The following is a 21,211-nucleotide window of genomic DNA, read 5'->3' on the forward strand; positions in this document are numbered from 1 at the left end:
TTTTATGACCATTTTTTAAATTGCGGTTCCCAAGTGAATCGCATGGGGTTGTTGTTTGTGTCTCTGACGTCCCCTCTGACTTTCTTTGTGCTCCCTTCCCTCCCTTCACCCCCAGGGAAGATTACAACTAGCGGTCATGTGACCCTGGGGATGCCAGAACCATCCTAAATACATGCCGGTTGCCAAGCGACTACATTTTGATCACATGACCCTAGGGATTCTGCAATGGCCACGAGTCTGTAGATCGGTTGCAAGTCCATTTTTTTTCCGGTGCTGTCATCACGTTGAACAGTTGCTAAGTGAATGGCTGTAAGTCCAGGGCGATCCATCCACAAAACTTTCTCCTGCCTTTAGAGAATCCATCCTGGGTCCCTTTTCTAGACCCAAAGCTAAGGGCTTCTGATCCCTGCCAGATTTTGGTAGCTATGGAAAAATGAGGGGTTTGTACAGGGCTTGCCAGAATTCTGAAAGTCCACAGTCATCCCTCAGGCTGGACTACTGCATGTCTGTCTGTCTGTCCATCCATCTATCCATCCATCCATCCATCCATCCATCCATCCATCCAATAACGTAAGCCAAAACAAAGGGAACTTCCATCCATCCATCCATCCATCCATCCATCCATCCATCCATCCATCCAATAACGTAGCAAAACAAAGGAACTTCCATCCATCCATCCATCCATCCAATAACGTAAGCCAAAACAAAGGGAACTTCCATCCATCCATTCATCCATCCATCCATCCATCCATCCATCCATCCATCCATCCAATAACGTAAGCCAAAACAAAGGGAACTTCCATCCATCCATCCATCCATCCATCCATCCATCCATCCATCCAATAACGTAAGCCAAAACAAAGGGAACTTCCATCCATCATCCATTCATCCATCCATCCATCCATCCATCTATCCATCCATCCATCCATCCATCCATCCATCCATCCATCCATCCAATAACGTAAGCCAAAACAAAGGGAACTTCCATCCATCCATCCATCCATCCATCCATCCATCCAATAACGTAAGCCAAAACAAAGGGAACTTCCATCCATCCATCCATCCATCCATCCATCCATCCACTGCCCATCCAAATCAAATTAAAGGGATCTTTGGGGAAAAGATTCAGTGGGTGTTTTGTAAACGACAGTAACAAAGCATTTAACATATGGAAAAAAAGAGGAGGGGGCAGAGAATGAATGGTGACCAGGAGGGAGCCTGGAGAGGTTTGGACCCCAGCGTTCAATGGAGAGCAAGCTGCCCAAGGTTTCCTTCCAGTCTCCCAAGCATAAACCCCACTGAATTCAGCGGGGCTGACTCCCCCATCCATATGTTTGCTACTGCAGCTCCTGTGCCACAATCATCCTCCCTTGGGAAGGGTGCCAGGCATTAGGTACCCAGGATCCTTGGCTTTGCTGGCACAGACTGGCAGCTTCAGCCCACCTGGAAATCCTTCAACAAGAGCTAAAAAAGGGAACTAAGGTCGCAGGAGAGAAGGAAAACTCCAGCCGTAATAAATTTACTTGCCTCTCTGCAAGCGCGAAGCAGTGAGAAGCAGTGGCAAAGCCCCCAAAACAGCTACAGATGCCACACTGAAGAAGCCCATGCAATGGAGACATCACAAACTCAGCCATTGGTCAAAAACGAGTGCAGAGAAGAGCAGCAGAGATGACCAGGGGCCTGGAACACTGGTGGGTTTCAAAAATTTTTACCACTTCTTCTGTGGGCGTGCTTTGCGCATGCACTTTGCGTGCACACCCACCCACCAAATGCGTGCATCATGCACGCGCAGAGGGTTTGCTACTAACCTTCTCCTGCAATCCTACACTTTTCCCTGTGACTTCAACAGCTGACGCCCGGCAATCGGCTGTGCCGCGCGAAGCAGCTGAGGTCGAAAAGCAGGAAATAAAGGTCAGTATATAGCTGGGGCAGGTGGGAGGGCCCAGCAGCTGATTGTCAGAGCAAACTGGTTGGCTCACAGATGATAATTGGAGCTACCGGTTTGGCCGAACTGGGCCAAACAGGTAGAATACACCACTGGCCTGGAGGCTAAACTGTATGATGAACGGTGGAAGGAACCAGGTGTGTGATGGTGGTGAATATCTGTAGCTCAGGTGGAAGATGAGGACGGAGTTTCGTTCTCCGAGCTCGTGGGGGTGGGTTTCCAAATGTTTTGTTTCCAAGCTAGGTAACATCTTCAGTGGAGTTTAGGGGAGGTCAGTGTTGGTGTTCTCCTGTTTATAAGGGCCTTGTGTGGTCAGTAACTCGTGTAAGGTGAGGTCACATCAGGTGAGGGTCTTGTGAGGGGGAGGTCATGTCTGGTGAGAGTCAAAACCATCAAACTCTGAGAGCACCAAGGACCCCACAGTAGCCAGATGGGAGGGAATGGATTAAGCATGCTGGAGCAATGGGGGCTCGGATTGGGGGATATTTTCCCCTAAATTCCACTGTTACCTGTGCTGGTAATGAAACATTCAGAAACCCACCTTGGAATGAGGTATGTCTAACCCAATGAACAGAACTAGGGGGTGACCCAACAGCAGCTTTCCAACATTTGAGGAGCTGCCCCAATGAAAAGGGAGTCAAGCTAGTCTCCGAAAACACCTGAAGGCATGAGAAGAAACAATGGATGGAGACGAATCAAGGAGAGGAACACCTAGAAATAGGGAGAAATTTCCTGACAGTGAGGACAATCAGTGGAAGAATTTGCCTCCAGAAGTCATGGTTGCTCCATCGCTGGAGGTTTTCAGAAGTAGCTTGGAGAACCATCTGAGTAGGATGGTATAAGGTCTCTCTACCTTGGGCAAGGGGTTGGAGTAGAAGACCTCCAAGGTTCCTTCCAGCCCTAGGATTCTAAGTGACTACTGACTCTTCCTGTGAGGTTGGGGAGGGTCTGGAGGCGGTCCTGGGCTCAGACCCTGGAGTGATCAAACCAGGAAGAAGCCTGGGCCTGCCAGGGAGTGATTCAATGTTTGTTGACCTGGCAACAGTTAATGTTCACAAGAACCTGGTGACCGTTTCCCCCCCCTTTCACTCCCTCCTCCTGCTCCTGTCCCACCACATTCCTGAGCCAGCTGGGGAGGTGAGGGGTCACTGAGGACAAAAGGAGGGGAACAGACTCATGGTGCACCTTGGCTTTCAAAGCAAGCAAGAACCACAGCTCTCCTTCCTGCTGGCCACCCAAGAGAACTGTAGACCCAAACCAGCTACAGGAGAAACTCAGGGAGGCCCCAGCAATAACTCCCTTTGGACTAGATACTGCAGGAACCCACTCTCTAGAGTTCCAGAACCCAGGGTGCCCAGCTCCTTCCCTGTTTGGAGTGGGCTTAAATCCCCCTGGCACCCACCAGCTCAAGTTCTTCCAGCCTTGGTTGCCCCCCAGAAGTTTGAAAATACTGAGTCTGAATCCTAATTTGTAGTAGGACAACGTGGAAGGGATGAGATGCCCAACAAGAATATTCATATGATCAACATTTAGTACAGAGAAAAAATCCATTTTCATTGTCTTGGCTCACTAACTCCTTTCTGCAGGAGGGCTTCTGACAGTGGCCGAGGTGGACCTCAGCCCAGCGGAGCCTCATCTAGTCCAGAAGATCCCAACTCCTCTCGGGACAGCTCCGTGGCCATAGCACCAAGCCATTCCACACCCTGCCACTCCTCCCTCTGGCCAATCTGCCAGTGATCGGATGAATCCTGGAAGTTGAAGGATTCCCCAGCTACCTTACTTCTGACTGAGCAACAGTGGAAGGTTGATCCCAGAGGTTTGACTGGCTGCGGTGGTAGATCATCAGGATCCAGTCCCTGAGACTGCTGGTTGAAGGGATCAGGAGAGCAGGTGATGGGTACAAAGACTGCTCCAGATCCTACATGAGAATTGTGTGCACACTTGCCATGAAGCCAGCAGCTTCAGATCCTCTGTGGGACTCAAGTTCTCACTGTGGCTGTTGGCCACCAGGGATGGAAAGGATGAGGGTTTGGTCCAAGGTGGTCTGGAAGGGACCACACAGAGAAAGATCACTCTGCAGCCATTGCTGCCCCACCCTCAACTTTACAGTCCTCAGGTGGCTTCCAATCTGCCCTTGGGTGCAACAATTCCCTCAGAGGAGCAGGAATGGGACCGAGATGGAGAGGAAGAAGAGGACACCCAGAAGCCTCACCAACAAGCAGCCAAGAAGAACCCAGACCGCCAAGGTCTCAGGGGCAGATGCTCCTCGTCTGAATGATGGAAGCCTATGCCCACGAGAAGGTGCCCCTGACCAAGTGGGACCATGGGGCAGCGCAGGTCTCCTCGGCTTTTGACCACCCACTGTAACTCTTTCCCCCACTCTGTTCTTCAGGCCATTCCCCAGCTCTGATAGCAGACGCTCTGGGCAAAGAGTTCTGCAAGGTGATGGTCATGAAGGTGTGGTCAGAGTGGCACCCGAGAAACAGCTGGAGCTTCGATCTCCTCCTTAGCACCATCTTGTTCTCTGATCATGTTCTGCAGAGCCCTCTGGCTGTGGGTCAAGCACAGGAAACCCCTTCCCCTTCCCCAGACCAGGTCATTCATGCCAGACTGGGAATCTCCCTGCCTCACCTGCACCCAGAGGGAGGTGGGACATCTGCCGTGCACTTCAGTGACTCTGACTCTCCATCACCTTCCTCCATCCGGTGTCCTCCAGATGTTCTGGGGACTCCCAAAATCCAGAGACAGAATGGGATGGGGGAGGGTGTTGACTGTGCTAGAACAAGCATGCCCAGGCATGGCGGGGAGCCCCCTGGCCTTCATTCATCGCTTGCAGCAGGCTGCCCCAGATCCAGGGGCTACTAAAGGGGTTAGAGCTTGGTTATTTTCTTGTAGACGTTTCCTTACCCAAACTAAGTAACATCATCATCATCATCATCATCAGACATCACTTATGATGTTATCGAGTTGGGTCATGAAATGTCTGCAAGAAAAGCAGCCCTTGGGCTTTCGATTTGGACTTCCCCAAAGACAGACTGCTGACTGCGATCGTCCGTGGCTTTGGTCCGTGCTTCTTCGTTGGAGAGCCCTGATCGGCTAGATCTGGGGCAGGAGCTGCCTTGTAGGGGCGGCGGAGGAAGGGGAGACCATCAGCCGGGTAGAGGGGAGTTGCAAATCCCTTCCCTGGCGTGGCAAATGCTCCCTCCCGAAGACGTCTGGAGCAGTGGTCTAAAATGGCCACCCTGAAGGGGAAGAGTTAAGTGGAATAAGATTGTGCAGGAAAGAGAAAGAAGCGGACAGCAGCAGAAACCGGATGCTATAATTAAATGGAAGGTACCCCAGGACTAATCTTTAAGAAAGGATTTTAAGCGGGGAAGAGAAAGGAGAAAAGAGGTGTGAATTGTTTTTGACAGCAGTGGGGCTTTGAACCGAGAAAGGTAGAAGCTGGAAGAAGAAACCATTTAACTAATTTGGATAAATATACTCTGATGTTACAGAGGCACTAATAAGGCTGAATTTGAGACTGTCAAAGGGAAAACTTAATATCAATTGGATTTGATTTTTTTCTTGGAAGATTGTGGTTTAAAAAAGCTCTGAATAAATGAATTTTTAAAAAAAGGGAGGTGAAGATTTGTTATAATAAAGAGTGCCACCTAGTGGTTAAGTTTAATTTGTTTTTTTTAAAAGACTCTTTCTTAAAAGCTCTAAGGAATATTGATACAATAAAACAAGAACTTTGGAAAATTGAAACATTGAAATAAAGAAAGAAGCATGAAGATTCTGCCCTGGGATTAACTGTTGATTTTGGCATGGACTTGGTATTGGACTACCGTGTTTCTCACAAAATAAGGCTGGGTCTTTTTTTTTTTTTTTTTGAGCCCCGAAAAAACGGCTAGGCTGTCTTTCGGGGGGTGACTTAATTTCCTCCCCCCATGCGCACCCCCACCTAGAGTGCCCCACACGCACCCACCTCGCCACGAGGCTGCTTCTGTCAGCCGATAGAAGCATCCCGAGGGCAGAGTCGCCAGCCGCTTCTATTGGCTACACATCAGGTTCCCAACTGCAAACTCAATCGCGTACATATACCGTTGTCAGAGTAAATATCAGACGATCTCAAGATTCCCGCTGCATTTCTGCTTCCCAAGCCAGCTGCTCTTCTTCGTCCCCTCAGATAGCCCTATTTCCCCCCACCCCCGGTTTCCCACTGCAACCACTTGGACAGAATGGGTCGCAGGAGGGTCACTAAAGAAGCTGATTCCACCTATCACCTGCAATGGGCAGTTCTGGGCGCCTCCACTTAGGCTGCCAACTAAGGGAACTCGCAGTTTACTCAATTGCTTCAACTGGTTTCAAAGGGAGATCGGGGGGGGGATCTTTGTGCCCCTTGCCATCCACTAGCGTCTTTGAAGGGGAAAGTGTGCTTTGAGGGGGAACGTGGAGATTGCTGTCCGTAAAACTGAGAACTAAACAGCCCACCTTTCTCTTACCTTCTTCTCAAGGTTTTGAATGTCCTGGAATATCTAGGAATGGGGGATATTTACTCTGACAATGGTATATGTGCGTGGTTGAGTTTGCAGTTGGGAACCCGATGCGTAGCCATGCCTTGCCATGAGGCTGCTTCTGTCGGCCGATAGAAGTGGCTGGTGACTCTGCCCTCGAGGCACTTCTATCGGCCAATAGAAGCGGCCTTGTGGTGAGGCATGGCTGCCCACAGGGCGCTCCATGAGGGCGCTTCTATCGGCTGATAGAAGCGGCTGGTGACTCTGCCCTTGAGGCGCTTCTATCGGCCAATAGAAGCGGCCTCGTGGTGAGGCGATTCTGCCTGTGGGTTGCTTCTATTGGCTGATAGAGGTGAATCTGCCCACTGAGGCTATCTGTGGGGGGATCCTAAAGGCAAGTTTCCCCCCCCGCCCTTCCCCCCCATTTATCTTCACCTCATATAGTTCAAGCGATGTGAGAAATGGTGGGGAATGCACAGTTTAAATAGGCCTAAATTTTGGGTGAGGGGCTTAATTTCACATTACGCCTAGAAAATATGTTGGCCCTTCCTATTGTGGGGGGAGAATTGTTGGAGAAACACGGTAGCTGTGAACTAAAAATTTGAGAGGAATAAAATAAAAGCTGATTGTTGGAAACTAACCTCATAGACACTACTTGGATTAAACTATTAGACAGAAATGTGTGTAAACTGACGATATCTCTTCTGGAATTAAAAATGGAACTTAGAAATATGAAAGAAACCTTACAAGAATGAGGTGAATCATTGGGTTTTGCTTTAAAATTTTTGGAAAATGCGATTTCAGAATATGAACAACAAAGACAAAAGACGGAAGAGGAGGTGGAGCTGACTACAGAAGAGGCCATTTTTAACTATCATCAGAAACAAAAAAATTCTGAAAAGAAGGAGGAAAAGAGTGGGAAATAAAAATATGAGATGTAAGAAGTTAAATAAAAAGGGGAATATTTGCAAATTAAAAAAGATAAAAAGAAACAGCAGAAAATTGAAGGGTGGAAGGAAGCTATAAATAGGGAGGGGGATAAAAACTGGAGTGGAAGAATAAAGGGGAAAATGAAAGGGAAAAGAAGGGATAAGAAACAGGATCTGGAAACAAAGAAATATGGGAATTGTAAAAAAATAAAAAAAAAATTGTCTATTTAGAAGACACAGAGAAAATGGCTGATTAATATTCAAAAAGGGGATTCTGCAAGGTGATGGGGGTATCATAAATATACTTAAAGTTATGAATATTGTAGGAAATATGGATATATAGATTATTAAGATGGAAAATAGAACTGATACTCTTTGGTATTGGAATGCAAGCTCTTTCCTCATATCTATAGAGATGAATGGAATAATTGATGGAATATGTTTACTAAATATATTGAAATAATCGAAATGAAATATGAGAAGGGTTGTAATGGAGTAGATATTTTCTAGTATTGGAATGTAGGCTCCTTTGATTAAATGTATAAAGATGAATGGAATAATTAACGGAATATGTATATTAAATATATTGAAATAATTGAAACGATATAGGAGGAGAGCTGAAATGGAATTAACATCAGGGTTCAGGATTAAATGAATAGATTAATATGACTTTTTTTTGAAATTCTAAATAAGTCTTATGAAATTAAGAAGGGGAAAACCATGCAGAATCTGATTTATATATGCTATGTAGTTTTAAAGGGATTATTAATTTCAATTTTTCAGGTAATAAAAGTTTAAATGTTTAATGGGATTTAAAAGGGGAGATAATTAATGAATATGTAAACCTTAGAGGTGGTACACTTGAAATGGTAATTTAGGGGGGAAACTATTCTTTAGAATGATTGTATTAAATTAGAATTTATGAAAGGATGTACCGTGATTCTCCAACAATACGGCCTCCACTAATAGGAAGGCCCAGCATGATTTCTAGGCATGAGGTGAAATTAAGTCCTGCCCCCAAAATTTAGGCCTATTTAATCCATGCATTTCCCTGCCATTTCTCACATCATTCCTTGGAAGTACACGAGGTAAAGAGAAATGGGGGGAAGGGGGGGAGAAAACTTGCCTTTAGGAGCGCCCTGTAGGTAGCCTAGGCTAGAATAGCCTGATCTACTACTGATAGAATATCGGCCAATAGAAGCTCCCCAAAGGCAGAGTCATCAGCCGCTTCTATCGGCCAGTAGAAGTGGCCTCAGGGTGAGTGCCCACACACACTCCCCTCGCCACAAGGCCATTTCTATCGGCTGATGAAAGCTCCCCAAAGGCAGAGTCACCAGCTGCTTCGGGGTGAGCCATGGCTGCCCGCGGGGTGCTCCTGACAGGAGCACCCCATTAAAACTCCCTCACCACGAGGCCATTTCTATCAGCCGATGGAAGCTCCCCAAAGGCAGAGTCACCAGCCACTTCTATCGACCGGTAGAAGCGGCCTAGAGGTGAGTGCCCACGTGCACTGCCCTGACCACGAGGCCATTTCTATCGGCTAATGGAAGCTCCCCAAAGGCAGAGTCACCAGCTGCTTCGGGGTGAGGCATGGCTGCCAGCGGGGTGCTCCTGACAGGAGGAAGCCAATGGAAGCTTCCCGAAGGCAGAGTCACCAGCCACTTCTATCGGACACTCCCCTCGTCCCAAGGCTGCTTCTACCAGCCAACAGAAGCGGCTGGTGACTCTGCCTTTGGGGAGCTTCCATTGGCCAATAGAAAAGGCTTCGTGGTGAGGGGAGTGCGCGTGGGCACTCACCCTGAGGCCTCTTCTACCGGCCGATAGAAGCAGCTGATGACTCTGCCTTTGGGGAGCTTCCTTCGGCCGATAGAAGCAGCCTCATGGAGAGGTGAGTGCGCATGGGGCGCTCTAGGTGGGGGTGCGTGTGGGGGAGGATATTAAGTCACCCCTGAAAAGATGTCCTAGCCTTTTTTTCAGGGCTCAAAAACAAATAAGACCTGGCCTGGAGGGCGGAGCTTGCGTCGTGACGATACGGCATGTGATCTTGGAGGTCAGAGATCGCTGCCAATATCTTTGCTCCTGGACAATCCAACTGGACCTAAACCATCCTGAAGAGATGGTGAAAGTGAAGAGTGCATCCTGCTGATCCCAGGGATACCGCAAAGTCCCTGGTAGATCCAGGAGAAGCTCTTCTTGCCAGCGGCAAAGAGGCAGCCATTAAAGCTGCTGAAGTTGGGACAGCTCCGAAACGGAAGAGAGCAGAAAGAGAAAGTGTGCCGGTTTGGTGAGAACTTTTTTTTACTCTAAGATTTGAAAGGACACCCTAAGGGAAAGAAAGAATCTGTAAAAGTTTTGACAGAAGTGATTAAGCGGCGATTTTAAACAGGAGTGTCAAAGTAATGTTTTGTTTTGTTTTTTTCTCATTGCTGGATTTTTTATACACGATCTTGTATTTTGAAACTGGACTGGCTTTTTTGTTCATATCTATTTTTTTCTTCTTCTCCTTTTTGACTTTGTAATATTTTAGGCTAGAGCCTCCCTTTAGTTAATTCACTTTTTAAAAAAAATATCTTTTTTTTTCTTCCTATCAACTTTCACTATATCCTGCTCGGAAAGGAGGGGGAAAGTGAGAGCGAAGAAACTTTGTAACACTGCCAACTAGAGGCTTGAAAATATTTTTTTTCCCTCTGACCAAACAAAGCTGAGAAAGAAAGAACTGAGACTCTTTTTCAAGGACATTGCTATTTGATAAAATAGAGGGAAGAGCATGAGAGAGTATTATTGCAGGTGCTCTTCTGGGTTTCTATTAACAACTGGAGTCTGGTGTTGAAATGTAGGGGGAAAAAAGGTGATAAGTCTTTGGAGAAGAGAGCTATAATAAGAGGCTTGGATAATTAAATAAAGTGCAGTGTGCCCTTGTTAGGGATATACACCCTAGCAGAATGTGCAACGGCAGTCAGGCAGGCAGGCAAATATATGAGATAAACGTTGTTGTAGTTTACACTCAGTAAAACAGATACACAGTGCTAGTTAAATAGTTTATTCCAGTAAGATTTATATGCATAGTCAAACAGTCCATATATCATACACTAAGTTCAGTCCATTAATATATCTCTTCGCAGTAGAGATATGAAGAAGTCAAAACTCTTTTCTTCCTTCAGCAACAGCAGTAGAACACGCAGTTAACAATCCATCATCGTCAGCAAGGAATCCAGTAAACCAGCAATCAGTAAACTAGCAAGATTCTCTTGCTCCCTCTTATGGCGATTTACAGCCGCACCCAAAATTACATTTGCTTTGCATTTAAAGTGACACACACAATCATAGTCTATATATATTATTTTACCCAAACTAAGTTAGGTAACCTATGTTATTCCTAACATTCTCCCCTTTTGGGTAATATAATAATATATATATATATCTATTTACATCTTTAAACCATAGTTGTCACAACTTTCTTTGTGTTTTACTGCACCTTGGGCTTTTGTAAACTGATCAGCAATATTTTCTTCAGTCATGCAATATTCCAATCTTATTAAACCATTTTTTACAGATTGTCTTACATTCAGATATCTAAGATCTGTATGCTTAGATCTTGTTTTTACAGCAATATTTGTAGCCAACCGTATGGCTGCTTGATTGTCCTCATAAATTACAATAGAATCATTAACAGTCATTCCCATATCTAATAACAACTGTTTATACAGAATTAAATCAGTACATAATAAAGATAGACATGAAAATTCTGCTTCCATTGTGGACATACTTATGTGTTGCTGTCTAATTGACCTCCAACCAATCAGTGCTTTTCCTAACAGTATAGCCGTACCTGAAGTTGATTTCCTAGTGTTTATGTCTGTTGCAAAACTTGCATCAGCATATGCACTTAAAATCAGATCATCTTTTGGCTCCAAATACAATGCATAGTGCATTGTTCTTTTAAGATATCTTAATATTCGTTTTATTGCTTGCCAGTGTTGTTCAGTGGGTTCAGCGTTGAATCTTGCCAATTGATTAACGCCATAGGCAATATCAGGCCTTGACCAATTACTAATATACGATAAACTTCCAATTAATGATTGATAAATAGTCTTATCGAATTTTGGACTTTGAGCATCAATGTGGCCAAATTCCTGACTCATTGGAGTTTTAGCCGGCTTACAAAGTTCCATTTTGTATGTTTTTAGTAATTGATATATCTTATCTTCTTGAGATATCTTATAGCCACTTTTGGTTTTGTTTATTTTCAATCCGAGATACTGTTTTATCTCTCCTAATTGCTTTAATTTTATCCTTTTACCTAATAATGATATTATTTCAGTAGCTTCATTATTAGTTTTTGTAATTAAAGCAATATCATCTGTAAACAACAATAATAATGACACTATTCCATTTTTCTCTCTTTTAAATACACATGGATCAGCTAAACCTGCTTTAAATCCTATATTGTTTAACTCCTTAACAATATATTAGATTGTTTTAATCCATAGAGACTCTTTTAAAGCTTCCAACAGTCATTATTATTTTTATCATCCTTGATTCCTATAGGTTTCTTTAAATATATAGTGTGCTGCAATGGTGCATGCAGATAGGCAGTTTCAACATCTAAGTGATTTATAATATAATTCTTCTTAGCTGCCCACACTAAAGCTGCTCTCAAGGTTGTTGCTTTTAGACTCGGTGCAAATACTTCATCATAATCACATGCAGTTTGATTAAATCCTTGAGCTACCAACCTAGCCTTATGGGTAACAGTCCCATTTTTACCTGTTTTCAATTTAAATATCCATTTACAGCCAATGGACTTTTCACCTAGAGGTAATTTTACATTTTCATAAACATCCATCTGTTTTAATGAATTTAATTCTTTCTCCATTGATCTTTGCCAATTTTTCTGTTCCTTTTCTGGATACATTTTAAGTTCTTCAACAGTAGTTGGAACTTTACTAACTTGGCAAACTACACTTGCTTGGTACCTGTCAGGTGGTCTGGTTTCACGTGTTGACCATCTAGGTATTACAGGGCTTACAGGTGGACTTTCATGTTCTACCTGTTCCTGGTTATCTATTTCTTCCTGTTCATCTATTTCTTCCTGTTCTGGTCCTATGTGCTCTTCCTGTACTTCCTCTTTAATTGTACTCTTCTTATTACTGTCTTGTTATCTGTCTTATTGTCTTGTTTCCATTTTGGTCTTTTGTAGGTTTCTATGATTACTTCCTTACTTGAATCTTGTTCCAGTTTTTCCCATCCTACATGTTCTAGGAATTGTGCACTAGCACTACAGTAAACTCTAGGTGTACCTTTTTCCCAGAATCTGTATGATTTGTGATTAGATTCATAACCTACAAAGAATAACTTTTTAGCCCTATGCTGCCCCTTGTGTCTCAATTGTGTAGGAATATGCACCCATGCTGGTGCTCCAAATGTGTGCATGTAGCTTAGGTCAGGTTTTCTACCACGCCACCGTGTGAATGGTAATTCACCTGTTGTTGAGTTAACAACATTATTCAATATATGATTACCACACATTATTGCTTCTCCCCACAAAGTTTCAGGTAATCCTGAATCCGACAACATAGTACGAGCCATTGCTTGTATTGTTTGGCCTCGTCTTTCTATAAAGGAATTATGTTGTGGCCTATATGGTGCAGAGTTTTTATGTTTAACACCTGCCATCTTCAGTCTATTTTGGAATTTATTATTTATAAATTCCGTACCATTATCAGTTACAAGAGTTACTAGTTTCCTTTCAGTTTTTCTTTCTGCAAACTTCAACCAATTAAAGAAATTTTGATATGTTTCCGTTTTACTCTTCATTAAATAACAGAAACTGTTAGTGTTTGGGGATTAACCCCTAGCAGAGTATTGCAGCAGTAGTCAAGCCAGGAAGGGCCCCAGAGTATACACACACTGAACACAAACACTGTTTGTAGTTTAAATAGTTTTTAATCCATTTAGAGTTTAAAGCATTGTCATTCAGTCCATTAAGTCATTCACAGTATTTCCATCCAGTAAGACTCACTATTATAGTCCAAGTTAAGAGTCCTTGCAATATCTTTATCAGCCGATAAAGATATCTTCTCCTCCTCCGGTGCCTCTCTCCAGAGGAACAAACGCTGGATATTCAGCAAGACGTTCAAACAGTAGAACAGTAGAATTACGCAGTAAATCAGCAAACAGTAGCAGACAGGAACATCTCAGGCACTCACAATTAGTCGCAGTAAGACACAGTTAGTCGCAGTAAGACACAGTTAGTCGCAGTAAGACACAGTTAGTTTTCCAGCTTCTAATGCTTCCTTATATTGTAACTTCTAACCGCACCCTTAATCGGCTAATTGCCTGCTGCATTGTGCTTAAAGTGATAAGCACTTAAACCATGATATCTAAGTTTTATATATTTATTCACCCAAACCATATTTGGTATCAATGTTATACCTAACATACTCCCCTTTTGGGTGAAAAAATATATAATACCTTACAATCTAACCCCATAATTTTCACAACTCTCCTGGTGCTTACTGGCACCTTGGGCTTTAGTAAAATTATCAGCTAAATTGTCCTCCGACATACAGTACTCTAGCTGAATCATCTTACTTCTTACAGATTGTCTCACGTTTAGGTATCTTAGATCTGTATGCTTGCTCCTTGTTTTTACTCCAATATTTGTGGCCATTTGAATTGCTGCCTGATTATCTTCATGTATAATTATAGGATAATCTACAGTTATACCTATATCAATTAACATTTGTTTATACATTATTAATTCTGTACATAACAGTGATAAACAGGAGAATTCTGCCTCCATAGTAGACAAACTTATATGCTGTTGTCTTATTGACTTCCAGCCTATTAATGTCTTACCCAGCATTATGGCTGTTCCTGAAGTCGACTTTCTAGTGTCTCTTTCTGATGCAAAGCTAGCATCTGCATAAGCACTCAGGATTAAATCACCCTTTGGTTCTAAATACAATGAATAATTCATTGTCTTTTTAAGATATCTTAATATCCTCTTAGCTGCAATCCAGTGTCTTTCACATGGTGCAGAATTGAATCTAGCCAACTGATTCACGCAGTACGAAATATCTGGTCTAGACCAATTACTAATATAACTCAAACTACCAATTAAAGATTGATAAATCACCTTATCAACCTCCGGGCTTTGTTCATCAGTGTTGCTAAACTCCTGACTCATTGGAGTCTTAGCTGGCTTACAAAGCTCCATCTTGTAATCTTTTAGCAATTTGCTTATCTTATCTTCCTGAGATATCTTAAAATCTTTCCGTGTTTTCTTTATATTCAAACCGAGATACTTCTTTATCTCCCTAATTGCTTGATCTTTATTCTCTTTCCTAATGATGCTATTATTTTATTTGCTTCATCATTAGTTTCAGTTATCAATGCAATGTCATCTGTGAATAGTAATAATAATGATACTTTCCCATTTGTCTCCCTCTTAAACAGACATGGATCGGCTAAACCAGCTTTAAATCCTATATTGTCTAGTTCCTTTACAATATACTGGTTCCATTCATAGCCTGATTGTTTTAGACCATAGAGGCTTTTCTTTAACAACCAACAATCATTATTATCCTTATTTTCACTTTTAATACCAACAGGTTTTTCATATAAATAGTATGTTTTAATGGGCGTGCAAGTAAGCAGTTTCCACATCTAGATGGTTAACTATATAGTTTTTACTAGCTGCCCACACTAAAGCTGCCCTCAAGGTTGCTGCCTTAAGACTAGGTGAAAACACCTCATCGTAGTCATTAGCATTCTGCCTAAAACCTTGGGCTACTAACCTTGCCTTATGGATTAAATTACCATTTTTATCTGTTTTTACCTTAAAAATCCATTTGCAGCCAATGGATTTCTTACCTACAGGTAATTTGGCATTTTCATACACCTTCATATCTCTTAATGAATTCAGTTCCTTATTCATTGCTGCATACCATCTTTCTTTTTCCTTAGTAGGATACTTTTTAATTTCTTCAACAGAATTAGGAACTTGATTAATCTGGCACACTGTGTTAGCCTGGTACCTATCAGGCGGTCTAGATACACGTGTAGTTCTTCTGGGAATTACAGGGCTTACAGGAGGACTTTGTTGAACTACTACCTGTTCATCTTCCTCATCCTGTTCAGCTATTGAATCTGTTTCTTCCTTTATGGGCACTATTTCATCCTGTATTTTCTCTTTACTTTATTTTTAAAGTTACAGGGATAACTAATGGGATTTCTATAGGATTCAATAATTACATCTTTATTGGCATCCTGTTCTAATTTCTCCCATCCTTCATGTTCTAGAAATTGGGCACTAGCACTACATAACACTTTAGATGTGCCTTTCTCCCAAAATCTATATGCCCTATGGTTTGCCTGATAACCAACGAAGAAAAATCGTTTAGCTCTATGTTGCCCTTTTTTTCTGAGTTGTGCAGGAATATGCACCCATGCTGGTGCACCAAATGTGTGCAGGTAACTTAGGTCAGGTTTCCTGCCATGCCACCTGGTAAATGGTATTTCACCTGTTGTTGTATTAACAACGTTGTTCAATATGTTATTAGCACACATTGTAGCCTCCCCCACAAAGAATCAGGTAACCCAGAATCATTTAACATTGTTCTAACCATTGCCTGTAGTGTTTGGCCTCTTCTTTCAATAAAAGCGTTATGTTCTGGCCTGTATGGAGCAGACTTCTTATGCTCTATTCCAGCTATCTTAAGTCTGTTCTGGAATTTGTTATTAATAAATTCCGTACCATTATCTGTCACCAGGGTTATCAGTTGTCGTTTAGACTTTCTTTCAGCAAACCTAAACCAATTGAAAAATGTTGATATGTTTCAGTTTTGCTTTTCATTAAATAGCAAAACCCATATCTAGAATAATGGTCCATAATGCTCAGTATATATCTAGCACCCCCATACTGGGTTTCTTTGGACCTATGATGTCTGCAAATACCACTTCTAAAGGTTCTTTTGTTTTGAAACCATTTAGCCTATTTGCAGGCAATACCTTGCTCTTATCTTCACAGCAAACATTACAACGCAAAATATTTATCACAAGGTTTTAACCTTATTCCTTCAGATAACTCAACTGTACGTTTTAGCATTTTAAAATTTACATGCCCCAAACGCCTATGCAATAAATGGATACATTCATCATGAGGTTTTATATTATTAAATACAGTTTGTGCCTCCCCTTTCTTACTATTATCTAAGACATATAATGTTCCATTTAAAGCTGCAGTTACCCTTTTGTTATCTTTTTCAATTATGCAATTATTATCCTTAAAAGTAATTACATAACCTAATTTATCTATATCTAGAATAATGATCCATTATACTTAGTATATAACGAGCACCTCCCACACTTGGTTTTTTAGGACCTATAATATCAGCAAATACGACCTCTAGAGGTTCCTTTGTCTTAAATCCATTTATTCTATTTGCTGGTATTACCTTGCTTTTTTCTTGACTGCAAGCATTGCAGTGCAAATACTTACTGCAAGGCTTTAGTTTTATACCTTCAGACAGTTCAACCGTTTGTTTAAGCATTTTAAAATTTATATGCCCTAAACGTCTGTGTAACAAATGTATGCATTCATCATGAGGTTTAACATTATTATAAACTGTGTTAGCTACCTCTAATGAATTATCATTTAACACATACAATTCACCTTTTAAAGTTGCAGTCACTTTTTTACCTTCTTTTTCTATTATGCAGTTTTCTCCCTTAAAGGTAACTACATAACCTAGTTTAACCAAAACTCTAACCAAAAGCAAATTAAACTTAAGTTGTGGTACATATAACAGTCTTACATTTTCTTTTATGCAAGAACAATGTGCAATACCATCACCTTTTGCTTTAATTTTCCATCCATTAGCTAACGATATCTGCTGTGAACTCATGGACATCTTAACAAATCTTTTCTTATCTTTCGTTATGCAGTGCGATGCTCCACTATCTACAACCCATAAATTATTATTCACAGTTTCGTTGCTATACATGGCTAACTCTAAGCATTTTTCATTCTTTTGATGCCTTTTAGCATTCTGGCTGGCATTGTTGCGTTTTCCTTTCTTGCAGAATCTAGCCAAATGTCCTTTTCCTCCACAATTAAAACATTTTCTAATTGTATAGGCTGTCGTAGATTCTTTATCTTCTTGTGGTTGTTGTTCCCTTCTGAGTTGATCCCTTTCAAGCCTTCTCCTGGCTTCTTCAATTAATCTGCCAGTAATGTCAGTTAATGTGAGGTTATCTTTTGGCAATACTTCAAGTGAAGTTACATAGTCATCATAACTCTCATCTAACGAAGACAAAATTATATAAACCTGATGCAGTTCTGTGAAGATAAGTTCTTTTTCATGCAGTTCCTGAAAAATTCTCTTCATTGTGTTTATATGATTTAGCATGTCTCCATTCTTTTGAAGATGTGTTCTGAACAGTTTCCTTGTAAGATTTATATGTGCTCCTACACTGTCTTGAACATAAATCTTCTTTAAATTCTCCCAACATTTCGCAGCTGTTTCTTCTCCACGAATATGGACAAGCTGCTGGTCAGAGAGTGTCAGTCCTATTATACAGAGAGCTTGCTCATTCTTCAGTTTATATTCTTGTATTTTCTGGGCATCATCCTCATCTTCCGGATCCCATGCATCTACCTCTGGTGGGTCTTGAATTATACTCCACAAACCTTCTCTGCGTAGAAGTAGGCTGCATTTCATAGACCATGAAACATAGTTTGTTCCATCCAGTTTGGATATTAGAGACAAACTTTGTAAATTGACTTGTGCCATCTTTTTCTGGATATTAAACTATAATTAATAAAACACAGCTGTCTGTTTACAGTATTGTGTAACTACAATAACTCACTTTAAATAAGCCTGTTATATCCTGGTTAGTCTGACTGTGCACCTGGGCCCATAACCAGTGTTAGGGATATACACCCTAGCAGAATGTGCAACGGTAGTCAGGCAGGCAGGCAGATATGTGAGATAAACGTTGTTGTAGCTTACACTCAGTAAAACAGATACACTGTGCCAGTTAAATAGTTTTTATTCCAGTCATAATTATAGCATAGTCAAACAGTCCATATATCATACACTAGTTCAGTCCATCCGGGTATTAATCAGTTGCAAAGTCCAGTGTCGAAAAGAGGTCAGTAAACTTACAAGTAATCAGTCCAGTAATATATCTCTTTTGCAGTTAGAGATATGAAGAAAATCAAACCTTCTTTTCTTCTCTCAGCAATAGCAGGGAAAACACGTAGTTATCACCATCAATCCATCATTGTCAGCAATCCAGTAAAAGCCAGCAAACAGTGAGCTCTCTTGCTCCCTCTTATGGTGATTTTACAACCGCACCCAAAATACATGTTTTACAGTTAAAGTGATACACACACTTAAACTCACTAACATAGTTTATATATATTATTTTACCCAAATTAAGTTAGGTAACCAATGTTATTCCTAACATTTTCTATGATAAATTGACTGATTTAGATAAGATTTTGACAGGTACTGATGAAAAGGTGATTTAAAAACTGTATGGATATTTATTAGAAATTCAATTAGAAGAAGAACAAGTTAAAGAAACAATGATTGCTTGGGGGAAGAATTTCGGATATGGGATTGATTTAGAGAAATGGCAAAAATTGTGGTCTCAAAATTATAAAATGACAATGTCAATAGCATATAACAAAAATTTGTATAAGATGTTTTACAGGTGGCATTTCCCCCCGACAAGAATAGCAAGAATGTTCAAGAATAAATCCGAAAAATGCTGGAAATGTCATCAGACACCTGGCTCATTTTACCATATGTGGTGGACTTGTGCGGATGCCAAAAAATACTGGACTAAAATCCACATGTGGTTGGAGAAAATGATGAAAAAACACATAGACTTGAAACCAGAGATACTTTTATTGGGAATTTTACCTGAAATTTATAGTAAAGACTTGAAATACCTGATTGTAAATGTATTAACAGCGGCTAGGATTGTATTTGCTAAAAACTGGAAAAATGAGAAGATACCATCACAGGAGGAAATTATTAAGAAAATATTGGAGTGTGCTGAAATGAGTAGATTGACATTTGAAATTAGAGAACAAGAGGATAAACAATTTTATAAAATTTGGGATCTTTTTTATAAATGGTTAGATAACAAAGTACAGTAATGAAATATGTAGATTTTTAGAAAATAATAAATATAAAAGATGATACTTCTTTTTTATTATAACTACAAAATGATTTTAGGATAGATTTGGGATGATAATATGAATTGTTATACAATAAATTAAGTAAATTATGGTTATCTTGTAAAACATGAATGAATAAAAGTATAGTCAAATGACTGATTAATAATGATACTAAGGTATTTAGTTTTTGATTGACAATATGAGATTATATGTAATTGTAATTGAAGACTACGAAATGGAAGCACAAAACAATTTGTAAACCAACCAGCACACTGTATGTATACATATGGAAGATGGCTTGATGTTTTTATGTTTTGTTTGTTTATGTTTGTTTTTAAAAACCAATAAAATCTTTAAAAAAAACAACCAAAAAAACCAAATAAGACCTGGCCTTATTTTATGAGAAACACGGTAATAAGAATAATGCAATGAAATATGCATATGTGACATTTAAAAGTATTAAAGTACAATAACAATGAAGATATGAAAACCATTGGTGAATTAAATAAGAGGCAAGCATTTGAAATAATAAAATAAAATAGAAAATGTATAAAAGCATTGTTAAGTTAAGAAGTTGAATATAAAAATTGAATATGCAACTATGCTCATATTTGTACGTTAATGTGGAAATCTGTAATCATGCTGTTCACTAAAAAGAGACGTTTTTAAAATGTGGAAAACTGAAATAAAACTTGTTTTTTTTAAAAAAAAAAAAAAAAGGAAAAAGAAAAGCAACCCTCCTCCTCCTCTCCACAAACCCCCTCTCCTTCCAACCCTAATGATGTTTGCTAGTTGGGTCATGAAACGTCTGCAAGAAAACAACCAAGCTGAGAGAGCGCTGAGGGTCCCACCAGTTCAACCCTGAGCTGAGAAAAGATTCTCCTGCGTTAGCAAAGGACTTCTTTGCAGTTTTGTCCAAGATCCCTGTCCCCCCCACCCCCCACCCAGGCCTCTCGCAATCCCTCTGGCAATCTGCGCTCACCATTTTCAGTGGAGATCACAGGCCCCATCATCCCCAGCAGGATCACTGTGAACAGGAGGAGGAATCTGGCCTGCATGGTGCTGCTCAAGAAATAAACCTCCTTCCAGGCTAGCAGGGCAGGCATATAAAGGGCTCCTTTTGGCGGGTGGGGGAGATGGGGGGAGAGCATTAGGGGAGGGAGGGGCGAAGCCAAGATGTGCTTTGCTAATGACTCATGCTTGGCCCCCCCTCCCGGGAGCAAATCATTTCATGCGTGGGGCTGGCAGCCTTGCCTGAGGCATTTAGGCTCCAGACACGCAACCTCCTTCTGCAGCAAAGCGTGATCTGCATCCCTCACCTCCTTAAACCCCCCCCCCATGGGTTTGCAGAGTTTGTGTCAATAAAGTTCTGGCACTGGCAGGCTGCTTGTTGCAGGAACCGAGGAGGCGCATCCTGCTTCCTCGGTCTACAGAGAATCCCTGGGGCAGCACGGGAGCCTCCCTGCCCCAACTGAACTCCTGACCAGAACAGGGGCTGCATGGTTCCCCGGGAGGACTTGTGACCTTCACATTATCTCCCCTGGCTGAGCCCAGCCTGGAGAGCTTTCCTGGCTAAAATCCTCTCTGTTCTTCTTTTAAGAAGAGATTGGAGGACCATTTGTCTGAAAGATGAGCAGGG

At 41.4% G+C, this 21,211-nt stretch overlaps 1 protein-coding gene across 1 annotated transcript in view; it reads right to left on the reverse strand.

Annotated features, from left to right (window-relative positions):
- Window positions 1–20,783, reverse strand: part of LOC113427911 (waprin-Phi1-like) — a 42,590-nt gene extending 21,807 nt beyond the window's left edge. The window contains exon 1 of the mRNA XM_087959103.1: window positions 20,555–20,783. Coding sequence (XP_087815229.1) covers window positions 20,555–20,723 — 169 coding nt within the window. The 5' untranslated portion in view covers window positions 20,724–20,783. The remainder of the gene's footprint in view (window positions 1–20,554) is intronic.
- Window positions 20,784–21,211: the final 428 nt, after the last annotated feature.

Source organism: Notechis scutatus, chromosome 3 (assembly GCF_049901735.1).
Source record: "Notechis scutatus isolate UNSWTSFEM ecotype Mainland chromosome 3, rNotScu1.2, whole genome shotgun sequence".
NCBI lineage: Eukaryota > Metazoa > Chordata > Lepidosauria > Squamata > Elapidae > Notechis > Notechis scutatus.